Below are 26,485 nucleotides of genomic sequence, written 5' to 3'. Positions count from 1 at the left end.
CAAAGCTAGAAATTGAAAGCACGAAGATTCAAAGCCAGGTAGTCTGACTCCAGAACCTGCTCACTTCATCTCCACATGATACTTGGGCTTTGTATAAAAAAGAAAAACAAGCCAGGCATGGTGGCTTGTTCCTGTAGTTCAGCTACTCAGAGGCAAAGGTGGTAGGATCCCTCGAGCCCAGGAGTTCAAGGCTGCTGTGAGCTATGATGGTGCCTTATCATTGTACTCTAGCTAGGATGACAAAGCATGATCCCTGTTTCTTACACACCCAAAAAAGGAAGGAAGGAAGGAAGGAAGGAAGGAAGGAAGGAAGGAAGGAAGGAAGGAAGGAAGGAAGGAAGGAAGGAAGGAAGGAAGGAAGGAGAAGAGGAAGGGGAAGGGAAGGGAAGGGAGGAAGGAAGAAAGAAAAGAAAAACGTATATATGCAATTACAAAATCTAAAGTGCTTCTAACCCTTTCATTCGGAGATAATGAATTAGTACCTTGATACTTTTCTTCTGTCGTATTTCTCCTTTGCCTTCTGTTCACTTACCAAATGCAGCAAGAACATTTTCTCACGCCAAAAGACATATCTTCTGTTCTCTGGGTGTACATTACTGGAGGCTCCATGCTTAAGAAGGGACTACATGTCGAAACTGGGGACAAAGATTGAATTTGAAGGTCTGCTCTGCTTGGCCTCTGCAAAGCCCTGTGGTTTATTATGAGACATGGGGTTTTATGAGTCATCAGAAACTATAAAAGGGGCTACATCAGCTTAGCATGGCCATGGATTCTTTGAAACTCTTTCCAGGGAGAGGTGGGGCCTGGACCCCCACTCCTTTTGAGTATAAGCTGGCTTGTGACTGCTTTGACCAATAGACATAGCATTAGTGACACTATGTGACTTCTCAGGCTGGGTCCTGAAAGGTCGTGGGGCTCCCACCTTACTCACAAGACTCTGAGCCACCACATTAAAAGTCTGACCACCTGCTGAGGCTGCCATGCCGTGGAGGCCACAGAGAGGTGCTCTGCACAACCATCCCAGCTGAGCCCATCCTTCAGGCCATCCTGCCAATGAGTCAGACACACAACTGAAGAACATCCTGAAAGTGGGTCTTCCAGGGCCCACCTCAGATATGGGAGTCACCCCCCTCAGCTTTGGGGCTTCCAGCTGAGGCTCTAGACATCACACAGCCCTTCCTGCTGGGCCACGCCAAACATCCTGGCCAACAGAATCCAAGATTTAAAAAAAAGTTTTTTAATTTACCTTTTTTTTTTTTTTTTTTGGAGACAAAGTCTCACTATGTCACCCTGGGTAGAGTGCCGTGGCATCACAACCCACAGCAACCTCAAACTCTTGGGTTTAAGTGATTCTCTTGCCTCAGCTTCCCAAGTAGCTGGGACTACAGCCTCCTGCCACAACACCCAGCTATTTTTTGGTTGCAGTTGTCATTGTTTAGCAGGCCCAGGCTGGGTTCAATCCAGCCAGCCTCAGTGTTATGTGGCTGGCACCCTACCCACTGAGCTACATGCACCACCAATTTGTCATTATTTTATGCCAATATATTTAAGCTGGTTTGTTTCACAGCAAAAGCTACTAGAACAGAATTTGGCACTCTGAGGTGGGTACTGATCTGCACACACTTTGAGTTGAGCTTGGGGATTACAGCACTTACATCTGAAGCACCACAACATACCATGAGACCAAAAATCCCCCCAAAGATCACAATGACCCCACCAGTCTTCTCTTCCCCCGCCTGGGTCTCTAGGAGGCATGTTTTGCTAGAAAAGAGCATCAAAGCGTAATTTTTAAAAAGTTGGCTTAAGAAGCATTTGAGGACCTGAGTATTTAGGTGCCAAAGAGGAATGTTGGGACAAGAATTCTGGATGAGATACAATCGTGTGAATGTTCTTCAGGGCAATATAACCTTGGGGTTCCTTTGCTAACAGGCAGAAATCAGATTCATTTCTACTGGACAAAAATTTGCAAGTTACCAAGTTAACATCAGAATCTGGGCCCAATTCAATAGTACAAAGGCATAATTCCCCCAGAGGATTAAATATAAATAACACCCCGGCTGGCCTGTTAAAGGAGGCTACAGTATGACATTGTAAGGACATTCAGGCATCTGTCTGTCTTATTCCCACATTTTAGATCTTTTTTTTCTTATGGAGAGTCCTGGGAACAGAAACACTCACTCCCTTGTCCAGGCACATTAGACACACATGATCTCTGCCTGCCACCCAGGCCACTGTCTTCCTGCAGACCTCGAGCTCCCACTCCTCCCAGCTCTCCAAGGTTCTCAGACTCCCCCACCTCCCTTAGGCACCTCTGGCTGCCAAGACCCAGGGACCCTCAAGTTTCCTAAAAACCTAATGAAAAATAAATGGTTCCTTACAAGGGATCCTAATCACGAGAGAGAAAAATATAAAATAAAATAAAATTCAGGATCTTAGTAAGGTTACCAAATCACAACTTAAAACCTACACCTAATCTCAACTCATGCTTGTTTATTCAACCCTGAACCTTTTCCTGGCCTCTGCTACCTCCTGGCAGGGACGTAGCTCCAGATATATAATCTTAGCAGAGTTTAAAATATTGGCGATGTCTAGAAGAGAGGTCAGCAGCAGACCACTGGGCTTTGAGTCCTGGCTATCATGGGCCTGTCCCTGAACTCCTCCATGCCTCCGTCTCTAAGCTGGGAGAATAACAGCATTTACTAAAGGGCTGCTGGAAAGGTGAAGGTGGATATTTAGCTCAAAGCATGGTGTATAGAAGGAGCTAGTGATTCATGGTAGTGATGGGCTGACGGCCTTTCTTCTCAGCGCTCTGGCCTAGCACAAGGGAGAGACCGTGAGTTGAGCTGTTTCTTGACCGTCAGGACCAGGGCTGGCCTCCCGGAAGGGAACAAAGGGATTCTAATCCTCCTTGTAAACTCCCGAGCTTCTCTACCTTCTCCCCCACAGGACCAAAGAATAAGAGTGTAGGCCAAACACTGCCCCCAGGATCCTCAGTAACTGCAAAGGGAGAGCGTCCCCTCATGGTAGAGACATTTGAACAGTGGACAGCCATGCTCAAAACCATCCCAAATGTCCACCCAGAAGCCCTCTTGCCCTCACTGCTGAACCTAAGTGCAACCAATGCTCTAGACCTCGTTTCCAGAAATACAGGAGAGAGATGGACACCTGTAGACAAATGGATAAATCCAGAGAGAAACAGGCTACAAGACTACTGGCCTGAGCTCTTCAAAAGTCAATGTCATGGCGGGGGGGAAAGAAGGTGCTAGAAGGGACAGAGGAGTATTCAAGATTAAAAGAGCAAAGAAAGATAACCATCAAGTGATCCTTAAGTAGATCTTGGTTTTCAAAAAATATATAAAAGACATCTTGGAGTCAGGGAAATTTGAATATGGAGTGGCTGTTAGAAGATATTAGGGAATGACTTGATGGTGCCAGATGTGAGGAAGGTTTTGTGGCTATGTAGAAAGTTCTCCTTATGTTTCTGAAATCCATGGGGAAGAATTCAAGGGTGAGATGTCAGTGTCTGCAACATATTTTGAAGTGTCTCGGGGAATAATATAAATATATATATTCATATATAAAGTCAATATGATAAAATGCTAGTAATTATGAGCCTAGGCACGGAATAAGGATATTTATTGCCCTAGTCTTGAAATTCTTACTCTTGTTTGAAAAATTTCATAAGAAGATAGAGCATCTGGAGAAGAGGTGGGGGGAGGTGAGACTCCAGCCCACAGCCTGCTCTGTGGTCCCCCAGTCAGAAGTCTCCGTAGACAGTCACCCCCTGCTCCAAAAGAAGGGCCTGTGCAGCTGCCTCCGCGCCTGGTGTTCGAAGTTGCAACTCAACAGCTTATCCCTTTCGTAGCAGTACTGTCCCTGACAATGTCTGCAAACTGCCTGAGAACAGACTTGCTTTCAGAAAAAGCTTGCAACTTTCAATAGGGATGATGACATCCTGGGCAACAGCTTTAAATCAGAAAGCTTAAGCTGTGAATGCTGCAACCAGCACTCACTTTCCAGAAAAGGCAGGCAGAAGACAGCAGGGCAAACCCTTCACTTCTAACTTGCGTCAGTCCTCAGAGACCTCAGTGTTCCATGAGGCGGGGAAGGGCAGTCACAGGTAAGGATGACAACATGGAGCAGGGGATAGATGCAGGCCTCAGGGGTGCCTGACAACAAGCAGAGGCTCTGGAGTTTGAGCAGCTGTGAAAGCCCAGCCCCCGGGACCCCACTCACTGTCATAAAAATGAGCCAAGGATGAGTGTAGCCCATCTGATATGTCTTAACTGCTCCTCCACAGCAGTGACTTTTTTTTTTTTTTTAGACAGAGTCTCACTTTGTTGCCCTTGGAAGAGTGCCGTTGCATCACAGCTCACAGCAACCTCAAACTCTTGGGCTTAAGTGATTCTCTTGCCTCAGCCTCCCAAGTAGTTGGCATTATAGGAGCCCGCCACAACACTATATACATATATATGTGTATATATATATACATATTATATTTTTTTGTACCGACACAAATATACATATATATATATATATATATATTTTTTTTTTTAGTTGCTGTTGTTGCAGTTGTCGTTGTTTTGGGCGGGCCAGCCTGGGTTCGAACCCGCCAGCCTCAGTGCATGTGGCTGGCACCCTACCCACTGAAATACGGTGCTGCCCCATAGCAGTGGGGTTTTTTGGTGATTTTATAATTTTATTTGGCGTGTCTGACAATCACCAGTTAGTTCTCATCCACATTGACTGTCTGTAGAGTTTTGCAAATGGTAACAGGTACATAAAGTATAGAGCTTGTTTGGTGACTCTTTATCTTCATTGCGTTTTCTGGACAACCACACACGGATACGGTATGGGACGTTCCTTATGCCTCTGGCCCAGACAGCTTTATTGAGCCTGGTATCAATGCACACATCTGGAGTCCCCATCTCTTTCATGGCAAATTTCCAGATCTCTTTGAGTGCCTGAGGAGCATGTATATATATATACTTACACCATGCATACTAAGGTGTGCAAGTCACTTGTGCAAAGGGAAGGCTGTATAATCAGCCCCTAGATGAAAAATCAACATGACCAGCCCCTAGACCTCTTCTCCTCTGTCCCTCCCAGCCACTGTGCCACCCAAAGGTCAGCATCTTCCTGACCTTTTTCACCGTAGATTAGAGCTGCCTCTTTTAGAACTTTACATACATGGAATCGTGCTCTATTTTAGTGCCTGGCTTCTTTCACTCAAGGACAGACTGTGAGATGCTTCTGCGTTGTTACAGATGGTTGTGTGTCCACCCTCTCCTTGCTGGGTGATCCTCCCTTGGGTGAATATGCTGCAGTCAACTCGTCCACTCTGGCAGCGGGCATTCCAATTTGCAGCTGCTATAAAACGGTACCGACACAAAGCTTCTAACCCACGCCTGCTGGTGAGCATATGTGCTTGTCTGTCATGGGCATCTACCTGGGAGCGGAATTGCTGGGTCAGCAGATGCACACACGCTCTGCCATCAATTCCTGCATTAGCTGGCAACGTCAGGAATTTGAGAGATTTACCATTAAAATAAGGAGTTCTTCTTTCCAAATGGAAAGATACTGCAACACTAGACCTACTTTCCACTTTCATGAGTGGCAGGTTCGAGCTCTTCTTTTTGCCAAACTTCCACCCAGCCTGCCTTGTGTCCTCCCCCAGGTTCCTGAGGCCCCTTGACTTTGGGATACTCAGTGGTAAATGACCCAACTGTGCTTTTACTTCTAGTCCATAATGAAAATTACTGAGCTGCCTCAGTTTCCCCAGTGAGTCCATTCTGAATGATCCCAGTAGACTCTGCTCCTGTTACTCCTGTGGATTCTGTGGCCTTAACAGTGACCAAATCTTCTTGATGTGGTATGACTGAAACTGAAATAGCTAAGGCAGATCAGGGTCCACTGACCGCTATCTGCCCAGAACCTTCTCTGGTGCGTTCCAGCTCCTTGCTCATCCTCCCTCCCCTCCAGCCCCATGGAAAGAGCCTGAGTCACACACTTAATCACCTGCAGCCTGGTCTGATAAATAATCTCTTTCTTCCAGGCTGGCTCCTCTTCCCAACTGATACCAGGGTGCCTTTTAATGTAACTTCAACAATATAATATAATATACAGGGTGGACATATAAAGTTTGCGTGCAATTTAAATCAGTCACTAATTTAAATTGCACACGAACTTTATGTCCACCCTGTATAAAGAAAAGGAAATCTCTCTCTCCCCTACTCCTCCAAGTCCCTCAGTTTGCCCTCCCAGAGGCAACCACAGTTTCTAATTTCTTAGAAATTAGAAAATGACATTTTTCTGCTGGGCGTGGTGACTCACACCTGCAATCCTAGCATCCTGGGAGGCCGAGGCAGGTAGAATGCCCTGAGCTCAGAGGTTCAAGACCAGCACAAGCCAGAGTTGAGACCCCGTCTCTACCAAAAAAAAGCCAGGCGTTCTGGCAGGTGCCTGTAGTCCCAGCTACTTGGGAGGCGGAGGCAAGAGAATCGCTTAAGCCCAGGAGGTGGAGGTTGCTGTGAGCTATGATGCCACGGTACTCTACTGAAGGCCACAAAGTGAGACTCTGTTTCAATAAAAAATAAAGAAAGAAAGAAAAGAAAAAAAACTTTCAAAGTAAAAAGATTGAAAGCCAATTGAAAACAAAATTAAAAAAAAGGAAATTACATTTTTCAGATGTAAGCCTCTGTGCATACGTACACGTACAACCCTCCTGTTTCTGTACCAGTTGTTGGTGCACACGGTAGGAGCCACTCTGCACCTCACCTTTTCTGTGTCTTGCTGGGCTTTCCACGGCAGGGTGTGTAGATCCTCTGGTTCTTTATAGCAGCTGCAGAGCTTTCTCTTGCCTTTACGACCATGTTTTATTTAACCAGTTCCTTAATGAGGGATATTTTGGTCATTTCCAATCCATTGCTATCACAAACAATGCTGGAATGGACATCTTGATATGCAGATCTTTCTATACATGAGCAAATACATCTGCAGAAAAAATTCCTAGACCTGTGACTGTAGGTGAGAAGAGACCTGCATTTCTTGTTTTGATCAATAATGCCAAATTGGCCTTCACACAGATTGCACCAACTTATGCTGCCTCCAGCAATATCGGAGCAGCTCAAGTGAGCTCTTAAAAATGCATATCTGATTTAAAGAGCCGGGGCCCAATGCTTGCTACAGGCTAGAATCACTCGAGGAGATTTCAAAGCAATCCTAGAGGTGGGGTCCCGGACCCCAAGATTCTGGTCAAATTCATCATCTAGATGTTGCCTAGTCATTGGAGAATTTTTATTTCGGATTATTAGGAGGGTACAGGTGGTTAGGTTGCAGTGTTTGCGTTTGTTAGGTGAGGTCCCTGTTGTCAGCGTGCCCCTCCCTCACCCAGGAGGCGCCCTGTGCCCTTGCGTTGTGCCAGTTAGGTGAGGGCGCACCGGTCCCCGCCCCGCCCCGCTCTTCTTCCCCCTTGCTCCAACTTGAATTAAATCACGTTTTTCTCTCGTATGGGTGTGTATCGGTTTCTCTACTGGCTTCATATTAGTATTGAACATGCTGGATTCTTGCTTTTCCATTTTTGTGATACTTTACTAAAGAGAATGTTCTCCAGTTCTATCCAGGTTAATACAAAAGATATAAAGACTTCACCTTTTTTTATGGCTGAATAGGTGTGTTCTATAATACACATATGCCACAGTTTATTAATCTATTCATGGATTAATGGGCACTTGGGTTGATTCTACATCTTGGCAGCTGTCAATTGAGCTGCCATATGCAAATGTCCTTATGATAAAATGATTCTTTTCTTCTGGGTAGATAATTAATAATAGAATTGCAGGTCTATTTTGAGTTCTTTGAGGATTCTCATTGGAGAATTTTTAAAGCTTCCCGGGTGATTCTAGAATGTTCCAGGGTAGAGAACCACAGTTTTAAATTTGTGATGGCTCCCCCTGCCTGCCTGTTGCCCGCAGCATAGAGTCCACACTCCTCAGCAAAGTTTAGATGCCCCATCATCTTTTGTTTCCCACCTGCCTTTCTGCCCTTCTTCCTGGTACTCACTATTTCATGCCAAACTGTTTGGTCATGCTGAATCCCTGTCAGTTTCTGAGAAGCAATAGCCAACCTGCCCCTTCTGGCAGCATCTGCTTCTTCACCTTGCTAGCTCCTGCTTACCCAACAGGGTTTAACCAGGGGTCCCACCTTTGGGAGCCCTTCCTTGACTTTGCTGGGAGCTACACGTGCAGGGATGCACCAAAACCTACGTGGCACAGCCTTGCAACAGGCAATCCTCAGCAAGTGATCCTGGACTACCCAGTAGGCTTAATGTAATCACAGGGATTCTTAATCTGTGAAAAAGAGGCGGGAAGAGGAGGTACCAGGGTTGGGACTGGACGTATCTCTTGTTCAGGCTGGTCTCAAACCTGTGAACTAAGGCAATCCACCCACCTTGGCCTCCCAGAGTGCTAGGATTACAGGCACGAGCCACCACCCCTGGCCTTCTGCAGTTTCTTTGAATGGACTCTGTGTAGAGACTGGGCCATGTCGGGCCGTGCTATTTATTGGGGTTACACTTACCATCTCACTGTGGAAAACAGATCAGAACTGCCATGGTTGAAGCAGAGACAGCAGCCTTAGGGGCTCATTCTCCCATCCTCCCCTGTGTGACCCCTCGATCATTTCTAGCAATTTCAAGTTTTAAGCAATACCATGTGAAAACTACTGCACGAAATGACCTCCATTCAGCCGGTTCCTTGCATCTGCCTGGATTTGTCCCATTGCCAAGGCCACTGAGGCCAGCAGCTTCAGGCACCCCTCTTCCAGGTAGCTATGGAAGACGTGAGCTCTCGTCTTCATCACTCCATCTGATCCTCGCATCAGAACTCAAGTCTCCGTTATGTGAGAATTCCAACTTCATTCAGATTGTAACCAGCAAGGTGACCTTGAACAAGCCGCTTCTCAGACCTCCAGGGCCTTGATAATAATGAGGAGTTATGAAGATAGCTCACCTTTAGAAGCCAAGAGACGGGGCTTCAAAACCTCTTAAGGAAATTAAGACAAGCCTATGTATAATGAGCACCTGCATTAGAAGATGGGTTTTCAATTTTAGCCATCACTCATTTGACTGTCCTCATTTGACCCCTAACAAAACCGAGGCCCAGAGAGGGGAAGGGACTGACCAAGGTCACACAGCATGGCAGTGCAGAGCTGAAGCTGACACCCAGGTCCTAGACCACTGCGTCTTCCTCTCACCCTGACCATGCAACCAAACCCACAACAGGAACTTGCTCTTAGCGTTCTGATTTAACCCACCCTGGGTCCCTCTCTCATTCCTGTATGTTTTATAAATAAGAGAATTGAGGTTCAGAGGCACTAACTCACCTGCCCAAGGTCACTCAGTCTTTCTCATGGGTCAGGGATCCAGGTGTGTGTGTGAATCCCAAGTTTACACACACCTCTTCCTATGCTTATTTGGCAATGAAGCCTCCTAAATTTCCACCCGGGACTCGCAGGCTGGGCTTCTGTCTGAACCTGTCCCAGGCCTGGGCTAGTGAAAAGCAGCAAGACGTTCCTCCTGCTGCCTCAACCTGAGCACTTCGCCATCAGCAGCACAACCCCGGAGCCTCCAGGGTGCCTGGGGACAAGCAGTTGTGGATGCCCCCAGCCCCTAGTTGCCCTCTGCCCCTCCCGAATTGTGCTCCTCCCTTGCCGGTGAGGGAGGGCAGCTCCCTTTCTTCCCTGTGGCTGGCAGAGCAGCGGCTGCTGCTGCTCCTGCCTGCTGCTGGCTGATGGAGAGATTATTTCTAAGCCCTCCCCATTCCACCCCTCTCTTCTCTTGCAGGACCACACTGGCTGTGCCCGTGGGACTTGAGGTGCAGTCTACTGCTGAAGCAGGACAGCCAACTCGGTTCCCTCCTGGCAAGAATCCCCAGACTATCACTTCTCACAAGGAGAGGGGCTCCTGGGTCCTTTAAAAAAACCCCACCGCACTCCCCCAGGGCTCTCCTGCAGCTGCTGGAGAGAGTGATGCAGAATGAATGAACTCTTGGTTCCTGGAGGAGGCACAGGAAGAAAGGCTGGAGACTAACTCTGCCAGAAACTGCTGTGTTTGGGTTTTTTCCCTTCTCCTTCATCTCTACCACAAACCTGTCTCTTTCCCGGGCACTGAGACATGGGCTTCCCTTTCCCTACAGAGAAACAGCTGGAAACAGGCTCCCTGAGACAAGAGGGTAAGTTAAACTTCAGGGGAAGAAGTTGGTGCCTGGTGCAGGAGCAGGGGCTTACAGGAATGGGGAGAGGCTGTTAAACATGCTTAGCAAAAGTACTGTTTTGACTAAATTCTTTTCTTATGTTTGGGAAAGAGCTTTGTTTTGCCAGCTCTTTAGAGAGTGGTAGATTGCAAAATTGGGTTTCTTCAGTGAATGCAGAAAGGGCAGTTTGGGGGTTCTAGAATGCGGCCCAGGCTGGGAGACAGAGTCTGGGATTGGATTTGGATTTGCTGTGTGACCTTGGACAAGTCACTTCAGCTCTCTGATCTTAGTTTTTGCACTCGGCAAATGAAAAAGCTTGGGAAGGGCTTCCTGTGTTTCAAAATCCTCTTCTCTCTGCAGGCTGCTCCTCCTCCCCTGGCCATACACTGGGAGCAAGTGGAGAAATGCTTGCTGAGTTGTGAGCTCCCCACAGGATGCGTGTGGGGAGCTAGTGGGAAACAGGCTGTGATTCACTCTTCACTACCTGCTGGACTCCAACTGGTTCTGAAATTGAGAAGAACTTTTCTTTCCATTCAGCTGCCAAATTTTTCTCTTGATTGGAGTGTGTCTTAAAATGTAAGGTTATGGGAGCTTTGGAAATAGCTTTGGCTAGAGTGAGTTACATAAGGAATGGTTGCAGAGTCTGAGGATGAGAAATATCATGGGAGTGATTTTCTTAAATATATGAATGAGCTTAATCTAAAATGCTTTTCCTAAGCACAGAGAGGGGGAGCAACTGGCTCAAGGTCACACAGCAAAAATGGCTAGGCAAGCAGTGAACACAGGGAGGACTGTCACTGAAAGTATAAGAGGGTCTCCCCCTCCTAGCAAAGTCCTCCCAATGAAAAAACAAACAAGAAGGGTTAAGCAAGAGGTGTGGAACTCCTGTCCCCATCCCTGAGAGTTAGATGCTATGCCAAGCACAGCCACCTGCCTGGTCTCCTCAAATCTTAAATAACTGGCCCCTGCCAAGCTTTCTTGCATGTCAGGGGCTTGCTACACAATGGGAACGATACTTAAACTTTCTGTGCCTCAGGTTCCTCATCTGTAAGGTGGAGATACTCATGTCTGCCTCATGAAGTTGATGAGATGAGTTAATTAGGGGAAGCCTGGTACATCAGAAGTGTCTAGAACTGTTCTCCACACACACTCTATGTATATTACAGGACGTAACCCTTACGGTGCTGTAAGATGTGGGCACTCAAACTGCCCCAGTCATACAGACAAAGCAAAGGGCTCAGAGAGACTGAGTAACCCACCATGGAGACATCATAAGGGATTGGAAACTGGCAGTGAACTTGAGAGCCTACACTCTTTAATTTATATATTCATTGGGTACAAGTGCGGTTTTGCTACGTCCATCTACTGCATTGAGGTGAAGTCAGGCAAAGCCTAGGCTCTTAAGCTTTATTTTTACCACCTGCACCTTGCAAAGTTGATACCAGTCTTGTCATTGGAATGAATGATGCTGAGACCAGAGAAGTTCAGCCACATACTCAAGGCCTGTGTGCCTTGGGGCCAAACTATTCAAGTTCCAATCCATGTCAGGCTCATTCCAGAGAGTTTTTTCTGAGATATAAGTATGTGCTCCCCAAGGAAAGGATTTTGTGCACTGATGTACCCCAAGCACATAGTAGGTCCTCAATTCATACATGTTGAATGAAAGGGTTACAAGAATGAATGATGCAGTTGCAAGAAAGCTATTGTAAGAACTTCTCCGTTGGTAAGATCCAGGACTCTGCCCGAAGCCTGAGTTCCCCTCTGTTCTCTTGCCCTTTTCCTGTTGGGTGTCAGACAGGTGAATCTATTACTTGCCAAAAGGGGCGCGTTCGGCGATGCCCACAGCTTCCAGAGAGAGGGGCTTGCGTCCCGGACACCGGCACCGTGATTCCTACAGCCCTCTGAGTCAGCTCCTGCCAGGCCCCGTGGAGACGCCGACCATCAAGGGCCTTTACTACCGCAGGGTCCGGAAAGTGGGTGCCCTGGACGCCTCCCCGGCGGCGGACCTGAGGGAGGAGATCCTGGTAAACGTGGGGGGCAGGAGGTACTGCCTTCCCTGGAGCACGCTGGACGAGTTCCCGCTGAGCCGCCTGAGCAAGCTCCGGCTCTGCCGCAGCTCGGAGGAGATCACGCAGCTCTGCGACGATTACGACGAGGACAACCAGGAGTTCTTCTTCGACAGGAGCCCCAGTGCCTTTGGCGTGATTATGAGCTTCCTGGCGGCCGGGAAGCTGGTGCTCCTGCAGGAGATGTGCGCGCTGTCCTTCCGGGAGGAGCTGACCTACTGGGGCATCGAGGAAGCCAAGCTGGAGAAATGCTGCCTGCGGAGGCTGTTGGGGAGGCTGGAGGAGCTGGCGGAGCTGCGCAGGGCCGAGGCGCTGCAGCCGCCCAGGGAGGCGCACAGCCCCACCGCCCACGCCTCGCGCTGGGGCCTGTGCATGCACCGACTGCGGGAGATGGTGGAAAACCCGCAGTCCGGACTGCCCGGGAAGGTCTTCGCTTGCCTCTCCATCCTCTTCGTGGCCACCACGGCCATCAGCCTGTGTGTCAGCACCATGCCCGACCTCAGGGCCGAGGAGGACAAGGTGAGTGGCGCTGATTGGGGCCCACTGCTCTACCGGGCATGAGGTCCAGCCCAGCTGTCTCCTTAGGGGCCCATGGAAATGTCTTCATTTCTTAAAATTAGACGGAAAAAATGAATATTATCCAGCATGGATTATATTCGTTTTTAGACCAACACACTCATAAAATATAATCTTTTATATTTGTTTTAGAGGCCCACCAAGGCAAACGTGGCCTGGCTCTGATAGTGAGTCTTGGTTATTGACAAAGCCATGTCTGAGCCCAGAGGGCCACAGGGGCCCAGCCTCATCTCTCCCAGTTCTGTTACTGCAGGCAGATTATTTCACCTCTGAGCCTCCCTTTCCTCCTCCATAAAATGGGCACCATCTACAAAAATTGACACATTCAGTGTCGCCAAAGTATGTTTGACGAGCTACGTTGTGCCAAGCACAAGGCCAGGCCAAAATTCCCTGCCTTCTGGAGCTAAACTGCCTTCTGGCTTCCCAAGTGCATTTTCAGGGGAAGAAACTGAGGCACAGGACATTAGTCTCCTTGGAGTTACATAGTAAAGATACTGATCACGGCAGAGCTTCTCAGGCCTCAGTTTCCCTGTGGTGCTGAGTCTCTCAGTCAGTCTCCCTGGACGGAAACTCAGAGATGAGTTGACTTGAAAGTGAGCCTACCCCACGTGGCCAGAGTGAAGGGTTGTGTTTGTCCACCCTGCATTTCTCCTTCCAGGGAGTTGTAGGAGACCCCAAGGCCATCCCTAACCCTGCAGCAGATGGTCTGAGAGGTGAAAGAGAAACAGCCCTTTGTTGAGAGGGTCATGGGAGAGCTGCAAACGGAAAGCTGGACCATTTCCTAGTTTAAAATGCTGCTGCCTCTGCACTGTTCCTCCAGGGCTCCCCATGTCTGAACGCACAGAACTTCCGTCGCAATAGAGGAGCGCTGATAGGCAAAATGTGTGTATAAAATAGCTCCCCCCACATATGGCTCCTGGCAGCTGCCAGTTCATTTCAGGTCCCATCTCTTAAAGAAATATCCTGGGGCAAGACAGTAGGATGAGAGAACTTTCCAGAAAGAAAGGATTTAGATGGAGAACCAGCCCATGCCTCACACACAGTAGGCTCTCAATAAATATTTGTTGAGTAAGACGTGTCTTGTCCAATCTACAAATGGTTTGTCCTTAAGAATACATATTTTAGACTTTAGAACAACGTATTTTCCCATAGAGAAAACTATAGGTATTTTCTCATTCATTTTAGCACAAAAGCATGTGATTTAAGAGCCTCTCTATACATAGAAATATTTACCCGTGGACTCTGCAGTGAAAAAATTAAGCCAAAATAAGTGACCTCCTTACCCTACTCCTTAAAGTGTCCTTGGTCCCACTTGCTAAAGAAAGACCCCTGGTGTTCACAGCCTGTTCCTCTTAGAGACGGCCAGAGAGGGAGGGAGCTATGCAGGGGCTGGCAGGTATTTATGCTGTGCAAAGGGCCAAGATCTTTTCAAAACCTAATGCTTTGAAAATTACAAAGGGTATAAACCCAGGGCTGGCTTAATGGTGACCCAGGAAATCAAATTAGAGTGGGAGACTGGTCTGCAGAACCTAGTGGCCCAAAGAGTGACTGCAGAATCAGGCAACTGTGTGTCCTCCCAGGATAAGAGGGATTTATGGCCATGCTCAGCTGCAAGGTCTGTACAATTTCTCTCTAATGAAACTGCCCCTTTGTGTGCCCAGAGACAGACAGAGAGGTGCAGCCCCGAGCATGTCCATTTTCCTGTTTGGGTAATAATTCAGAGAGCCAGGGAGGCTGAGGACGGGACAGTCTTGACCATGGCCTTGCATTTACATAAAAAGATGATGTGCCCTCCCAGTATTCCAAATTTGCCCTCAGGGAACATCAGTCTGAGAGCAGGCCTATTCATCAGGCTGCTAACTACCCCTGGCCAGCTGCTTCTGGGGACAGGCTGTGCCCATGGAATGTCCTCCTAAGTGGCATCCGCACAGATGATTAATGCCACGGGGCGGGTGGGGGGATATAAGTCTATCAGAAATAGAATTTGGAGGGTTAGAATACACTCAAAGAAAGCAGTTTTCTGTTTTCTTTTTTGAACTTCTCAAAGCAATGTCCTTGGAGTAAACATGACAGTGGGTAAAAGGTCTATGCCTGAGTTTGCAAATTAAAATGAAGGAGGGAGGGGGCAGCATAGACAGGGAGGGCCAAGCCGAATGCCTATGGCTTCTCAGCATCTTAGATACTCTAAGATGCATCAAAACTTTAAAAATTTAGGATTCCTTGGGGGAGTCATCCTCTCTGTGAGGCTGGCATTTGACACCACGGGCTGACTTAATCCTCACAGCACATCAGAAAGTGACTACTTCTGCGACCCCCATTTTTCAGATGAGGAAACTGAGGTTTGGGGAAGTTTTACCAGGTTCCTCAGCTCACAGTGAGTGAGTGGCAAAGCCAAGATTCGAGCTCACTTCTGATGGGCTCTAAAACCTGACCTCCTGCGACCACAGGACACCAGCACCATCTTTCAATTCTGGTCTGCTCCACCTCTGGTCTAGACCCTTGGCCTCTGTGGCACTTGGTGTTTCTGGGGCAGCGGGGCTTTGTGTAGGTAGCACGTCTCCATCCCACTGACCTTGAGAAAGTCACTCGCTTGCCTTTGAGTTTCCTTATCTGTGAGATGGGGGTACTGTTAGCAGTGTCCTCAGGGGCTCAGGGTGAGGATGAGAAGATTGATTCAGAAAGCAGCTGGAACCACACGGGCACACAGAGGGGCTCAGCAACCGCGAGTCCTGGCTGCTCATTCACTCATTAGTTGCGAGTTACCAGGAAGCCAGTCGTCTACACTCCCTCCCATGCCAGAAGCCACTGCCTGCCTCCTAAGTAGCTGCAGGTGCTGGGGATAAGACAACCCTTAGTTACATTCTCAGGCTTTATATTCTGAGTGTCTCTGCTCCATTTTTCAACCTGAGTTGACATTCATATAACATAAAATGGACCATCTTAAAGTGCACAATTCAGGGGCGTTTAGCACGCTCACAATGTTCTGCAGTGTGCACCCTCTACCTAGCTCCATAATATTTCCTTATCACTCCCAAATAAGACCCTGTACCCATTAAGTGGTCTTTCCCCATTCGCTTCCCTCCAGCCCCTGGCTACCACCCTTCTGTTTTCTGACTCTGAACTTACCAATTCCAGACGTGTCATGTAAAGGGTATTATATGATCTGTAGCCTTCTGTGCCCGCTCCTTTCCCCTAGCATAACAGCTTCAAGGTCCGCATAGGTCAGAGCTTCCTTCCTCTTTATGGCTGAGTAATATTCCACTGTGTGTGTGGGTGCTCATTTACCATGGAGAGCCTGCTTCGTTTGTATAGTTGAAGGCAAGAAGGCTTACTATAAGGACCCCTGCTTCTGGGGGACAGGATGGGCTTGAGGCCTGAGGCCAGGATTCTGTCCCTTGGCTCCCACTTCGATAGGCAGGATTCCAAATCTAGTCCTGCCTCCCCAGGGCAGGGGGCTTCACCCACCAGACTCCAGTCTCCTGACTGTAAAGTGAAGAGGCGGACTCCTGGTCCCTGGCGTCCTGCTCTGGAAACCTGTGCCCTCTGTCCTGGTCTCTTTGCTGCAGTTTCCCCAGGTTTTTCTTTTCCTCTCCCTGTACATCCTTCCTGCCATTTATCCCTCCTGCCCTTTCCACGCTGCCTTGGTGCCTTTCCCTCCCTCCAGGGGAGACTGAGTGCCACTGGGTGGCTGCGGGTCAACCTCTACTTTTTTGCTGCTTTTGAGACATCTCAACCTCTACAGACAGTATTGTGTCATGGAAAGAGGCCAGAACCTTTAGTTTTGCCAGCCCTGGGTCAAATCCCAACTCTGCTACTACCTGGCTGTGCCCGTCGATGTGTCCCTCATGTCCTTGCGTGTGCAGTTTCCCCACCTATGAAGGAGGCTGAGAATAACACCAGCCATGGGCAGCAGTGAGGACAGAGGGAGCCTGCTTACCGGGTGTGGGCACTCACTCTTCCTCGGGCCTCAGCTCGCTTCCCTTTCCCTGCTCAGCTGCTTTGCTCACCACCCTCTGTCCTCAACTCCATCCAACCGGAACAGCGGCAGCCAATGGCATTGACCCTCATTGTGCCCTCACTCAGACACTCGGCACATCTTTTCTGAAGACCTGCTCTGTACTGGAGACCCTGCTCTGAGCTAGAAGCACGGGCACAAACGGCTCTCTTAACCAGCCCTGCCGACTTCCACTTGCTCCCACCCCCTCACTGCCTTAGATTCTAGCCCTGCCCCCAAGTGTTGCTTGAGGCTTTGGGAGACAGCGCCAAAGGGCTGTGGACAGCCTGCTGCAGCCCTGTTGACTGCAGAGCACTGTGGGGCCAGGGGTGGGACCTTCGGCTCCACTTTCCCTCACAGCCTGTACCATGGCAGTTCTGCATCCCCCTGAGGTGTAGACCTGCAGAAGGAAGGCTCGGAGAGGGATTTTTAAAAGACTAGGCAGGACTCATGGGCCCCTCCCGGGAAGTGTCCTCCTTGCACGGCCCTGTAGGCGCAGTTCACTTCCAGCCGCGATTCCCACCTCCCTGCCCTTTGACAGGAACTGGCTTCTTCCTCCTCCAGCCCTTTCCTGGATCACGAATCAGCCTCAGAAAGGACTGCCCCATTCTCTGTAGCCTCTCTGTGTGCACTGACATTTGGTAATTGCTCCAGTCAATTCCTCTGAGCCTTCTGGTTTTGATGTCTTTTAAGATTCCCCCCGCCCCGAACCCCCCCACCAGCCAAGTCTCCCTATGTCCCAGCCAAAAAGAAACCCTCTTTCCTGGGCTGGCCCCACCTTTCCTGGTGCTGTTCTCACTGTTCGCTGTGCCCTGTTACATCCCCCATCTCCACAGTCTAATTCCAGCCCCCTCCAAGGCACAGTGCAAAGGCCCCACCCAGACTCATGCACAAGCCCACCCTGCAGGCAGGGCTATGCTAGGAGGACCTGAAGGTGTCTCCTCCAGTGACCACTGAGGGGACAGCAGCACAGAGGTGATGCGACGTGCCCTGCATCCCATGTGGAACAGCCACTATGAGATTTGCATTACAGCCCAGTGGAGCCCCTGGCCCTGTGCTGGTCATATCCCTGTTCCCTGACCCAACCCTCTGCAGCCCCAGAGCAAGGAGCCTGGGAGAGGAGCAAGAGGAGTGAGTCAGCACATCCTCGTCCCGGGAGAGTTTGGAGGAAGCAGCCGAGGGCCCGAGGCCCACAGACCGAGTTCACAGCAGCAGGGAGGAGAGGAAGGGAGGCCTGAGCCGCCCAGCAGAGCAGTGGGGACAGCACTGAGCCCAAGAGCTAAGAAGGGCCATGTCCAGAAGAAAGGTGCAGGGGGTGCCGTGAAGGACAGGCAGCCAGGATGTCCTCAAGGTCAAGACTGCGGACTCAAGTCCCTCTCAGGTAGAGCTTCCAGAACTGGCCCTCACTGTTCCTACAGGCCTCTGCCCAGCAGCCTGTCCAAACCGACCCCCCACAGGCAGTGACTCTGCCCCACCAGCCCTCCTCTGGTGCTCTAGGGAAGGGGTCTGGGCAAGGCTGCAGGAATCCACCCACTGCCACAGCTAGGACTGTTCGGCCAGCTCAGACTCCGACCCTGCGTTCTTTTTATAAGGATGTATTTCACACATGATGCATTTCATGCGCACAGGCAAGTAGTTTTTACTATATTTATGATCATCTAACCATCACCACTGTCTTATTCCCATGCCCATTAGCAGTCACTCCCCATCCTCCTCGGCCCCAGCCCCTGCAACTGCATATTTATTATGCTTTCCGTCGCTGTGGGTTTGCTGCTCTGGGTAGTCCCTATACAGGGAATCATACCATATGTGGGCTTTTCATCTGGCTACTTGCACTCATCATAAAGCCTCCAAGGTTCGTCCATGTCTCAGCAAGTATTGATACTTCATTCCTTTTTAGGGCTAACCAATATTCCATGGTATGGACCCACCACGTTTTATCTGTTTATTCCTCTGTCATGTGGCTGTTATGAATGATACCACATGGACGTCCATGCACAAGAGTGGAGTTGGTAGGACAGATGGTCACTTCAAGTGGTTTAACCTTTTGAAGAAGGGCCACTGCGTGCATCTTCCAGGGCCACTGTACCATCTTACAATCCCCCTAGCTGTGTGCATGGGTCCCAGTTTCCCCACAGTCCCACCTGCCACTGTCTGTCCTCATGATTCTAGCCATCAGAATGGATGTAAAGTCGTACCCTGCAATTTTGCTTTTCTTTTCATGTTTTAACTTTTCATTATGGAAAATTTTAGATATTTACAGAGTGAACAGAATGATATAATGAACACCAAGTTCGCACAACTCGGCTCTAACAATGGTCAGTGTTCCACCATTCTTGTTTCCTCTCTCTCCATCTTCTCTCCATCCCAAATCACTTGGTATTATTCATTATCTTTTTTTTACAGTTTTACAGGTAAAATGCACATGCCTTGACAGGTATAAATCTCACCTATACAATTTAACAAATGGATACGCCCATGTAATTCTCACCCCTCTTAATATAGACTGTTTCTATGACCCTAGAAAACTCTCTCACGGTCCTTAACAGTAATCTCTACCTCACCCAGAGGCAGCCGTTATGGTGATTTTGTGCCCCTAGATGACTTTGCGTGTTCTCAAGCTTCCTGTAAATAGAGACCTACGACCTATGGTTCTGTTGCAGCTGGCTTACTCTGCTCCCCATGTAGTCTGTGAGATTCATCCATGTTGTTCCACTGTTCACGCCTCCAGCCTTCTCCAGGCTGACTCTGCAGAACGTGCCCCACTCCACAAGTGACAAGGCCCCTGAACGGGGTGACCAACCATCCAGTTTGCCCAGGACTAACAGAATTTCCAGAACCTAGAACTTTCTGTGCCTAAACCCAGAAAGTTCTGGGCAAATCAGAATGGTTGGGTGGGCATGGTGGCTCATGCTGTAATCCTAGCACTCTGGGAGGCTGAGGTGGGTGGATTGCTTGAGCTCAGGAGTTTGAGACCAACCTGAGCAAAAGCAAGACTCTGTCTCTAAAATAAGCTAGCTGTTCTGGGAGGTGCCTGTAGTCCCAGCTACTCAGGAGGCTGAGGCAGGAGGATCTCTTGAGCCCAGCGTTCGAGGTTGCTGTGGGCTACAATGATGCCATGGCACTCTATGCAGGGCGACACAGTGAGACTCTGTCTGAAAAACAAAACAAAACAAACAAATGGCGGTGCCTGTGGCTCAGTGGGTAGAGGGCTGGCCCCATATACCAAGGGTGGCGGGTTCAAACCCAGCTCCAGCTAGCTAAAACAGCAATGAGAATTGCAAAAAAAATAGCCAGGTGCTGTGTCAGGCACCTGTAGTCCCAGCTACTTGGGAGGCTGAGGCAAGAGAATCTCTTAAGCCCAAGAGTTGGAGGTTGCTGTGAGCTGTGACACCACCACACTCTACCAAGGGCAACAAAATGAGACTCTGTCTCAAAAAAAAAAAACAACAAAAAACAGAATGCGTTGTTTGCCCTCCTTACAAAATACATCTAGAAACTTCCACAGAGGGGAAAAGAATAACTTTTTAACTTTTTCCTTTCCCTTTTTCTTTTTTCTTCAAATATTGGCTGGGCTGGGAATTACTTCCTCACCTTGAGCTCCATAAATCCGCCCCCCAACCCCAGCGCCAGCCACAGATTCGGCCATTTCTTCAGGAACCAGTGATGGAGGCTGGTTTAAGGATGCAAAGCAGAGCCCTATGCAGGTGGTGTGACTTGGCACGGCATGCAGAGCCCTTGCTGCAGTGAAGGGAGGTGGCCCGCAGGCCAGGCGGGAGGAGGAGCTGGTGTGCATGGCTTGAATATGCAAACGGCACACCACAGGTAGAGGAAGAACCCAACACATCCTTCTCGGCCTCTCAGGTGTCACCTCCCTGTGGAGTGACTGGTTTGGAAAAGTTATTCCCAGCCTACAAGTCTCTTAAGTCCAGTGAAAAATTCCCTAACCATCAACAAAGAAAGAGGCCTTGCAGGGAGAATCTAGCCTAGAGCCTGAAAGACCTCCAGGTGCCCCATAGTCAACAGGGAAGCTTGCCAAAATGCAAGTTCCTGGGCGACCCCACATAAGTATTTTGATTTTGTGATGGAGGCCCAAGAATCTGCATTACAAGCACCTTGAGAGATTCTGGCCCAGGAGGTTCTGAATCAGCTCTAAGAAACACTGATTCCGTTCCAACCTCTTCATTGGAAACAGAAGCACAGGGAAGGGCAGTGACCACTTCAAAGTCACACAGCAAGTTTTAGGAGGACTGGAGAATCAGGACCTGAACTTCCTGAGCCCTCCAGGATCCTGAAGCAAATTGTGATAGTTGTGGCAAAGTCCTCTCAGTATGTCGAGAATTTCCTCATCTTCTTGTAAAATCCAGCAGTAGGAGGAGGGTGTTGTTGTCCTTACACTGACCAGTCAGGCTATTGTCTACAACCAAGGTATCATCATGTTAAAATAGCCACCAAGTATCATGTGCCTGCCCGGGGCAGTAACCTGCTAGCTGCCTTGTATGCAAATCATTATGATAACCCTTCAGAGAGCACAGCCCAAAAGTCCAGAGGGGGCAAGTGAGTTTGCCCAAGTAATTTGGGATTTGAGACTCAGCACTGAAGTTCTGGACTCCATCCTTCACAATGCCCCTGACCCCCACCCTGTGGTAGACCAGAGAGAACACAGGGAAAAAGTCGCCCGGCCCTGGACAGGCAAAGAGGGATTAGGATGGTCCAGCCCATTTCTCTTTCTCTAGCGGTCAGGCATCAAGAACATTTCAATTTAGGATTCCTGTGGGCCCAGGCACTGGAAATAATTTCTTTTTCCACTTCAGAACACTTTAATCCAAAGAAAACTGCAGTTGTCAATATCTTGCTTTTTACACAGGCAACTAGCTTCAGTCCTTCATACACCCATCCATCAAGTCTATGTAAACGTAATATTTATAGCAAGGTTCCCTAGTCTGGCTCTACATTTGAGTCATCTATGAGGCTTCTGGAAAATTCTCCTGCTCAGCTCAAACCTAGATCAATTATATTAGAATCTCTGTGGGCCCAGCCTGGGCAGTGGATGTTTCAAGGGTCCCCCAGAGGTTTCTAATGGGAAGCCAAGTCCAGGAGCCACACGCTAGACCAATGCATGGAAGATTTTAATGTGCATGTGAGTCACATGGGCATCGTGTTGAAATGCAGATTTTGATTCTGCAGGGATGGAATGGGCCTGAGAATCTGAGTTTCTAACAAGTGCCTGGAGGAGGCTGATGCTTTCGGTTCCAGGCCCACAGTTTTCATGGCAGAGGGGCTGGTGGAATGACTCTGTTAGGAGGCGGGACAGGGAGAACACACATAGGGCGCAGAACAGCACCCACCCAGCGGGGGTCTGCCGAGGGAGACAGCCTGCGTGTGAAGAGCTACAATCACACACCCTAGAGCAGAGGTTCTCAAACTTTTTGAACAGGGGGCCAGTTCACTGTCCCTCAGACCGTTGGAGGGCCAGACTATAGTTTAAAAAAAAAACTATGAACAAATTCCTATGCACACGGCACATATCTTATTTTGAAGTAAAAAAACAAATACAGTCACACCGCCTCATGTGACCCGCGGGCCGTAGTTTGAGGACCCCTGCCTTAGAGACTCCGGAGAATGCTCTGCCCACCAGCCTTCAAGCCCCTCCAGAAACAATGTCTAGTTACAGCACCCCTAAAGCCCAGCAAAGGGCCTGGCACAAAGTGGACCTTCAATACATTTTTGGTGGCCATTGTAAGGTATCTGTCGACTCAATCAAGTCACAAAGCTGGGTGTACAGCAATAGCTGAAGTTTATTTGGCACCTGGGTGAAGGTGGCTGGGACTCAAAAGGCATTAGCCCCAAAGAGCAAGAGGGCTTAGCTTTTGTGAATCTTTTTTTTTCTTTGGCCGGGGCTGGGCCTGAACCCACCACCTCCAGCATATGGGACCGGCGCCCTACTCCTTGAGCCACAGGCGCCGCCCAAGAGGGCTTAGCTTTTAAAGGCTTTAAGTAGTGTAGGAAGGGTAGAGTGTTACTTTGGTGTGCTAATAGTGTTCCAGCTTCTGTTCCTTTATGGTTTAGCCCCCCTGGAGCCATTGTGTCCCCTAGTTCCTTCTGCTTGGGTCCCAGAGGGAATGATTCCAGCAGAGGTCACTGAACAGCCGAGATGGAGTGCCTTATGCTTAAAACAGAGTGGCCTACACTTGCTCTGTTTTTGGAGTTCCTCTGACCAACCTATAACCAGCTGAATGAGGAGTCCTAGACAAAGAAGTTGGAAAACAATGTCGAGTGGCTAAGAGACCCAGATTGAGGCCAGACTGTATGAGCTACTCTGTATGTAAGCTCAGGCATGTCATTTATTTCACTTCAGCTGCCAGGTTCCTGGGCCATCAAATGAGGTCGTGGCATTGCTATGTGGCTTATGGGATGGTAGGAGAGAGCAGTGCATGGTACCCAACAGATGCTCATGTCAGTCAAGGCCAAGGCTGCTGCTATAACAAAGAGGCCCCAAGAGAGAATGGCTTTAAGCAAAATTACCTCTCTTGTGCAATAGTCCCAAGGGGAGGGAACGAGGTGAGTGGACAGCTCCTGTTCAGAGACCTGGTTTTCTCCAGCTTGGTGTTAGGGTGTTGCATCTTGTTAGTCCAATCTGCCGTTTCTGAGCTGGGGGACGGGGGCTGTCCCAGCTCACAAGAAGTGGGGAAAGAGTGTGCAGGAATTCACACCAATACCACAGGTGAGCTGTTAGTCATTGGACCACACCTAGCTGCAAGAGAGACCGGAAAGGGTGGTCAGCTAAACAGCAGCACAGCCAGCCACAACCTGACAACTATCTAGAAGGATGTTTGGTGGACAGATAAGTCCATGGCACAGCGCTAATGAATGCACACCTACAAGTGCTTTTCAGCGTGAAATCCTCCCCCACTGCCAGGGCTGCTGCAGGTCTGCTCTCTACCCTGTGCTTTGTTGTTGTCTCTCCCCAGGGTGAATGCTCACAAAAGTGCTACTATATTTTCATTGTGGAGACCATCTGCGTGGCCTGGTTCTCCCTGGAGTTCTGCCTGCGCTTTGTCCAGGCCCAGAACAAGTGCCAGTTCTTCCAGGGGCCTCTGAACATCATCGACATCCTGGCCATTTCCCCATACTACGTGTCACTCGTGGTGTCTGAGCCCGCAGAGGATGGTGAGAGGCCCAGCAGCAGCTCCTACCTGGAGAAGGTGGGGCTGGTGCTGCGCGTGCTGCGCGCGCTGCGCATCCTCTACGTGATGCGCCTGGCGCGCCACTCGCTGGGGCTGCAGACGCTGGGGCTCACGGTGCGCCGCTGTGCGCGGGAGTTCGGCCTCCTCCTCCTCTTCCTGGGCGTGGCCGTCACCCTCTTCTCCCCTTTGGTCTACGTGGCAGAGAACGAGTCCGGGCGGGTCCTGGAGTTCACCAGCATCCCCGCCTCTTATTGGTGGGCCATTATCTCCATGACGACGGTGGGCTATGGGGACATGGTCCCGCGCAGTGTGCCGGGCCAGATGGTGGCCCTCAGCAGCATCCTGAGTGGCATCCTCATCATGGCCTTCCCGGCCACGTCCATCTTCCACACCTTCTCCCACTCCTACCTGGAGCTCAAGAAAGAGCAAGAACAGCTCCAGGCCCGCCTCCGGCGCCTCCAGAACTCGACCACCGCCAGTGACGGAGAGCTCCTGGGCCCCACCACGGCCAGTGAACACGAACTCATGAAGGATGTTGACGACCTGACCCTGGAGAGCCCTGCCTCGCCCGTCCTGCGCATTTAACCCGAAGCCCCTCATGCATACACCGCAGCCTCACCCATCACCTTGGCTGAAACTCAAGGACACTCAGCTTAGACCGCCTAGTGGTGCACTTCTAGGGCCCCGGGGGACTCCCCACGCCAGAAGGGGCACACGGCAAAGATCTGTTATCCCTGGGCCTCATGACAACTGTGATGCAGGCTAGCCTCATTCAGATGGCCTTTCTTGCGCTCTCTCCCTGCGCACCCACTGAGCACAGCCACCCTTGCTGGATTAGGTCAGCTCACCTCGTTCTTTTTCGTTCCCCGTGGAGTCTTTAACATCTCATACTGGGCTCCACATGCCCGCAGAACTCTGATCACCATTGACATTTTGAATACCCAGCCTACAGAATCCCATTATTTCCCTAAAACCCTCTTTTCTGGGCCACACGCCACTGAAAGTCAGAGGGTGCAGTCCTGCAAAACCTTCCCATCAGATCTCCTCACCCAACCTTTCCATGAGTTCCCTGGGGGCTGATAAGCACTCCCCACCAGCTCCGGCAGCTCTTAGCCACGGCGTCCACACACCTGGGACCCAGGAGCTGGGCAGAAGCCCCACATGTGAGCGCAGTGGTCTCTCTGGCTGTCTGGACTCTTGGTGAGATGTTATCCATGACCTAGAGTCCTTCCGCTTGACAGAGGGGAACTCTTTCCGGGCTCTGTGTGGTCCCTTGAGAGTACTGCACCACTTGCATTGCTGGGAGTGTTGGCTTTTTATCCTCAGTTAAACCACCACAGGCTCAGCCTGGCTTTAGTGCAGAAGCAAGGGCAGGCTTGCAGTCTGCTCCTTGCTGGGTCCACTGACCAGGCCCCTTCATTTCAGAGGGCTTCTTAGCTTATATTTAAATGTATTTATTATGCACCTGTTTGTTTGTTAACATGGTCACCCCTTTGCATCAGTGCAGAAGGCAGATGTAGGACCAAGCCATCGTAGATAAAGTGGAGCATACTGACAGGGAACAGTGACGAATCCCAAGGGCTCAGCTCCCAAAGGCTTCATAGAGACAGGAGAGCTGGAGTGTGGAGGGGCATTGAGGAGACGAAGCTGGAAAGGTGGGTTGCAGTGAGAAGGTGGTGGGGTTTGAACGCTTTGCAGAGGACTGAGTGATGGGAACGGACCGTGGGTTAAAAAGATGATGATAGTCAGACGGGATGCGAGAAGACCAGTCTGGAAAGGGGAATGAGACATGAGGGCCTGCCTCCCCTGTATCATTAATGTACATGGTTGTGTCAAATGCTGGCATCTCTTTTGTTCCCAGCAGAACACATCTGGGGGATGTCTCAATGGCACTTCCCAAGTGTGACACAGCCCTGCACAGTTGCTTGCCATGGCTGTTAAGTCCACTGGTGGAAGTGCATGAGGACACCAGTAGGTCACAGTGAAGTGGTTTGGGACCTGTGGATCGGATTGGTTTATGTACGAGAGCAGGCAGCGTTTTATCACCAGTAACAAGCCACTTGCTGTTCATTCCTTCTGAGAGTTTTTAGTGAAATCCTGCTGTGTTCCAGACACAGGCCACCCTTCACCGCAATGCCAGGTGGCAGCGCAGCTGAGGGCTCTGGCCCTGGGGACACCAGCACCTGCACCTCATTCCCTCATAGGGAGCTCTTCCTTTGACTCCTCCAGGTGTCCTGCCAGCTGCTGCAGGCACATGTCCCCATTCCTTTAAACCCTATGAATCAGCAGAGCACCCCCTGATCATCCCCAAACAGACATTTCCCCAAGCAAGCTTTTTGCATAGCAATTCCATGGCCATCACACAAGGAAAGCTCCTCTACCTTATAGAATTCCCACCCTGGATGGCCACTC

At 49.7% G+C, this 26,485-nt stretch overlaps 1 protein-coding gene across 1 annotated transcript; it reads left to right on the top strand.

Annotated features, from left to right (window-relative positions):
• Nucleotides 1–10,200: 10,200 nt before the first annotated feature.
• On the top strand, nt 10,201–24,658 carry KCNG4 (potassium voltage-gated channel modifier subfamily G member 4). Its single transcript, XM_053575596.1, has 3 exons — nt 10,201–10,229; nt 12,045–12,835; nt 23,858–24,658. Exons 2-3 carry the CDS (start codon nt 12,086–12,088, stop codon nt 24,656–24,658), a joined length of 1,551 nt encoding a protein of 516 aa, XP_053431571.1. The 5' UTR covers nt 10,201–10,229; nt 12,045–12,085.
• Nucleotides 24,659–26,485: the final 1,827 nt, after the last annotated feature.

The sequence above is a fragment of the Nycticebus coucang genome, chromosome 2 (assembly GCF_027406575.1).
Source record: "Nycticebus coucang isolate mNycCou1 chromosome 2, mNycCou1.pri, whole genome shotgun sequence".
NCBI classification, from domain to species: Eukaryota; Metazoa; Chordata; class Mammalia; order Primates; family Lorisidae; genus Nycticebus; species Nycticebus coucang.
The sequence above is the reverse complement of the archived record's forward strand: the minus strand, read 5'-3'. Positions and strand labels throughout refer to the sequence as shown.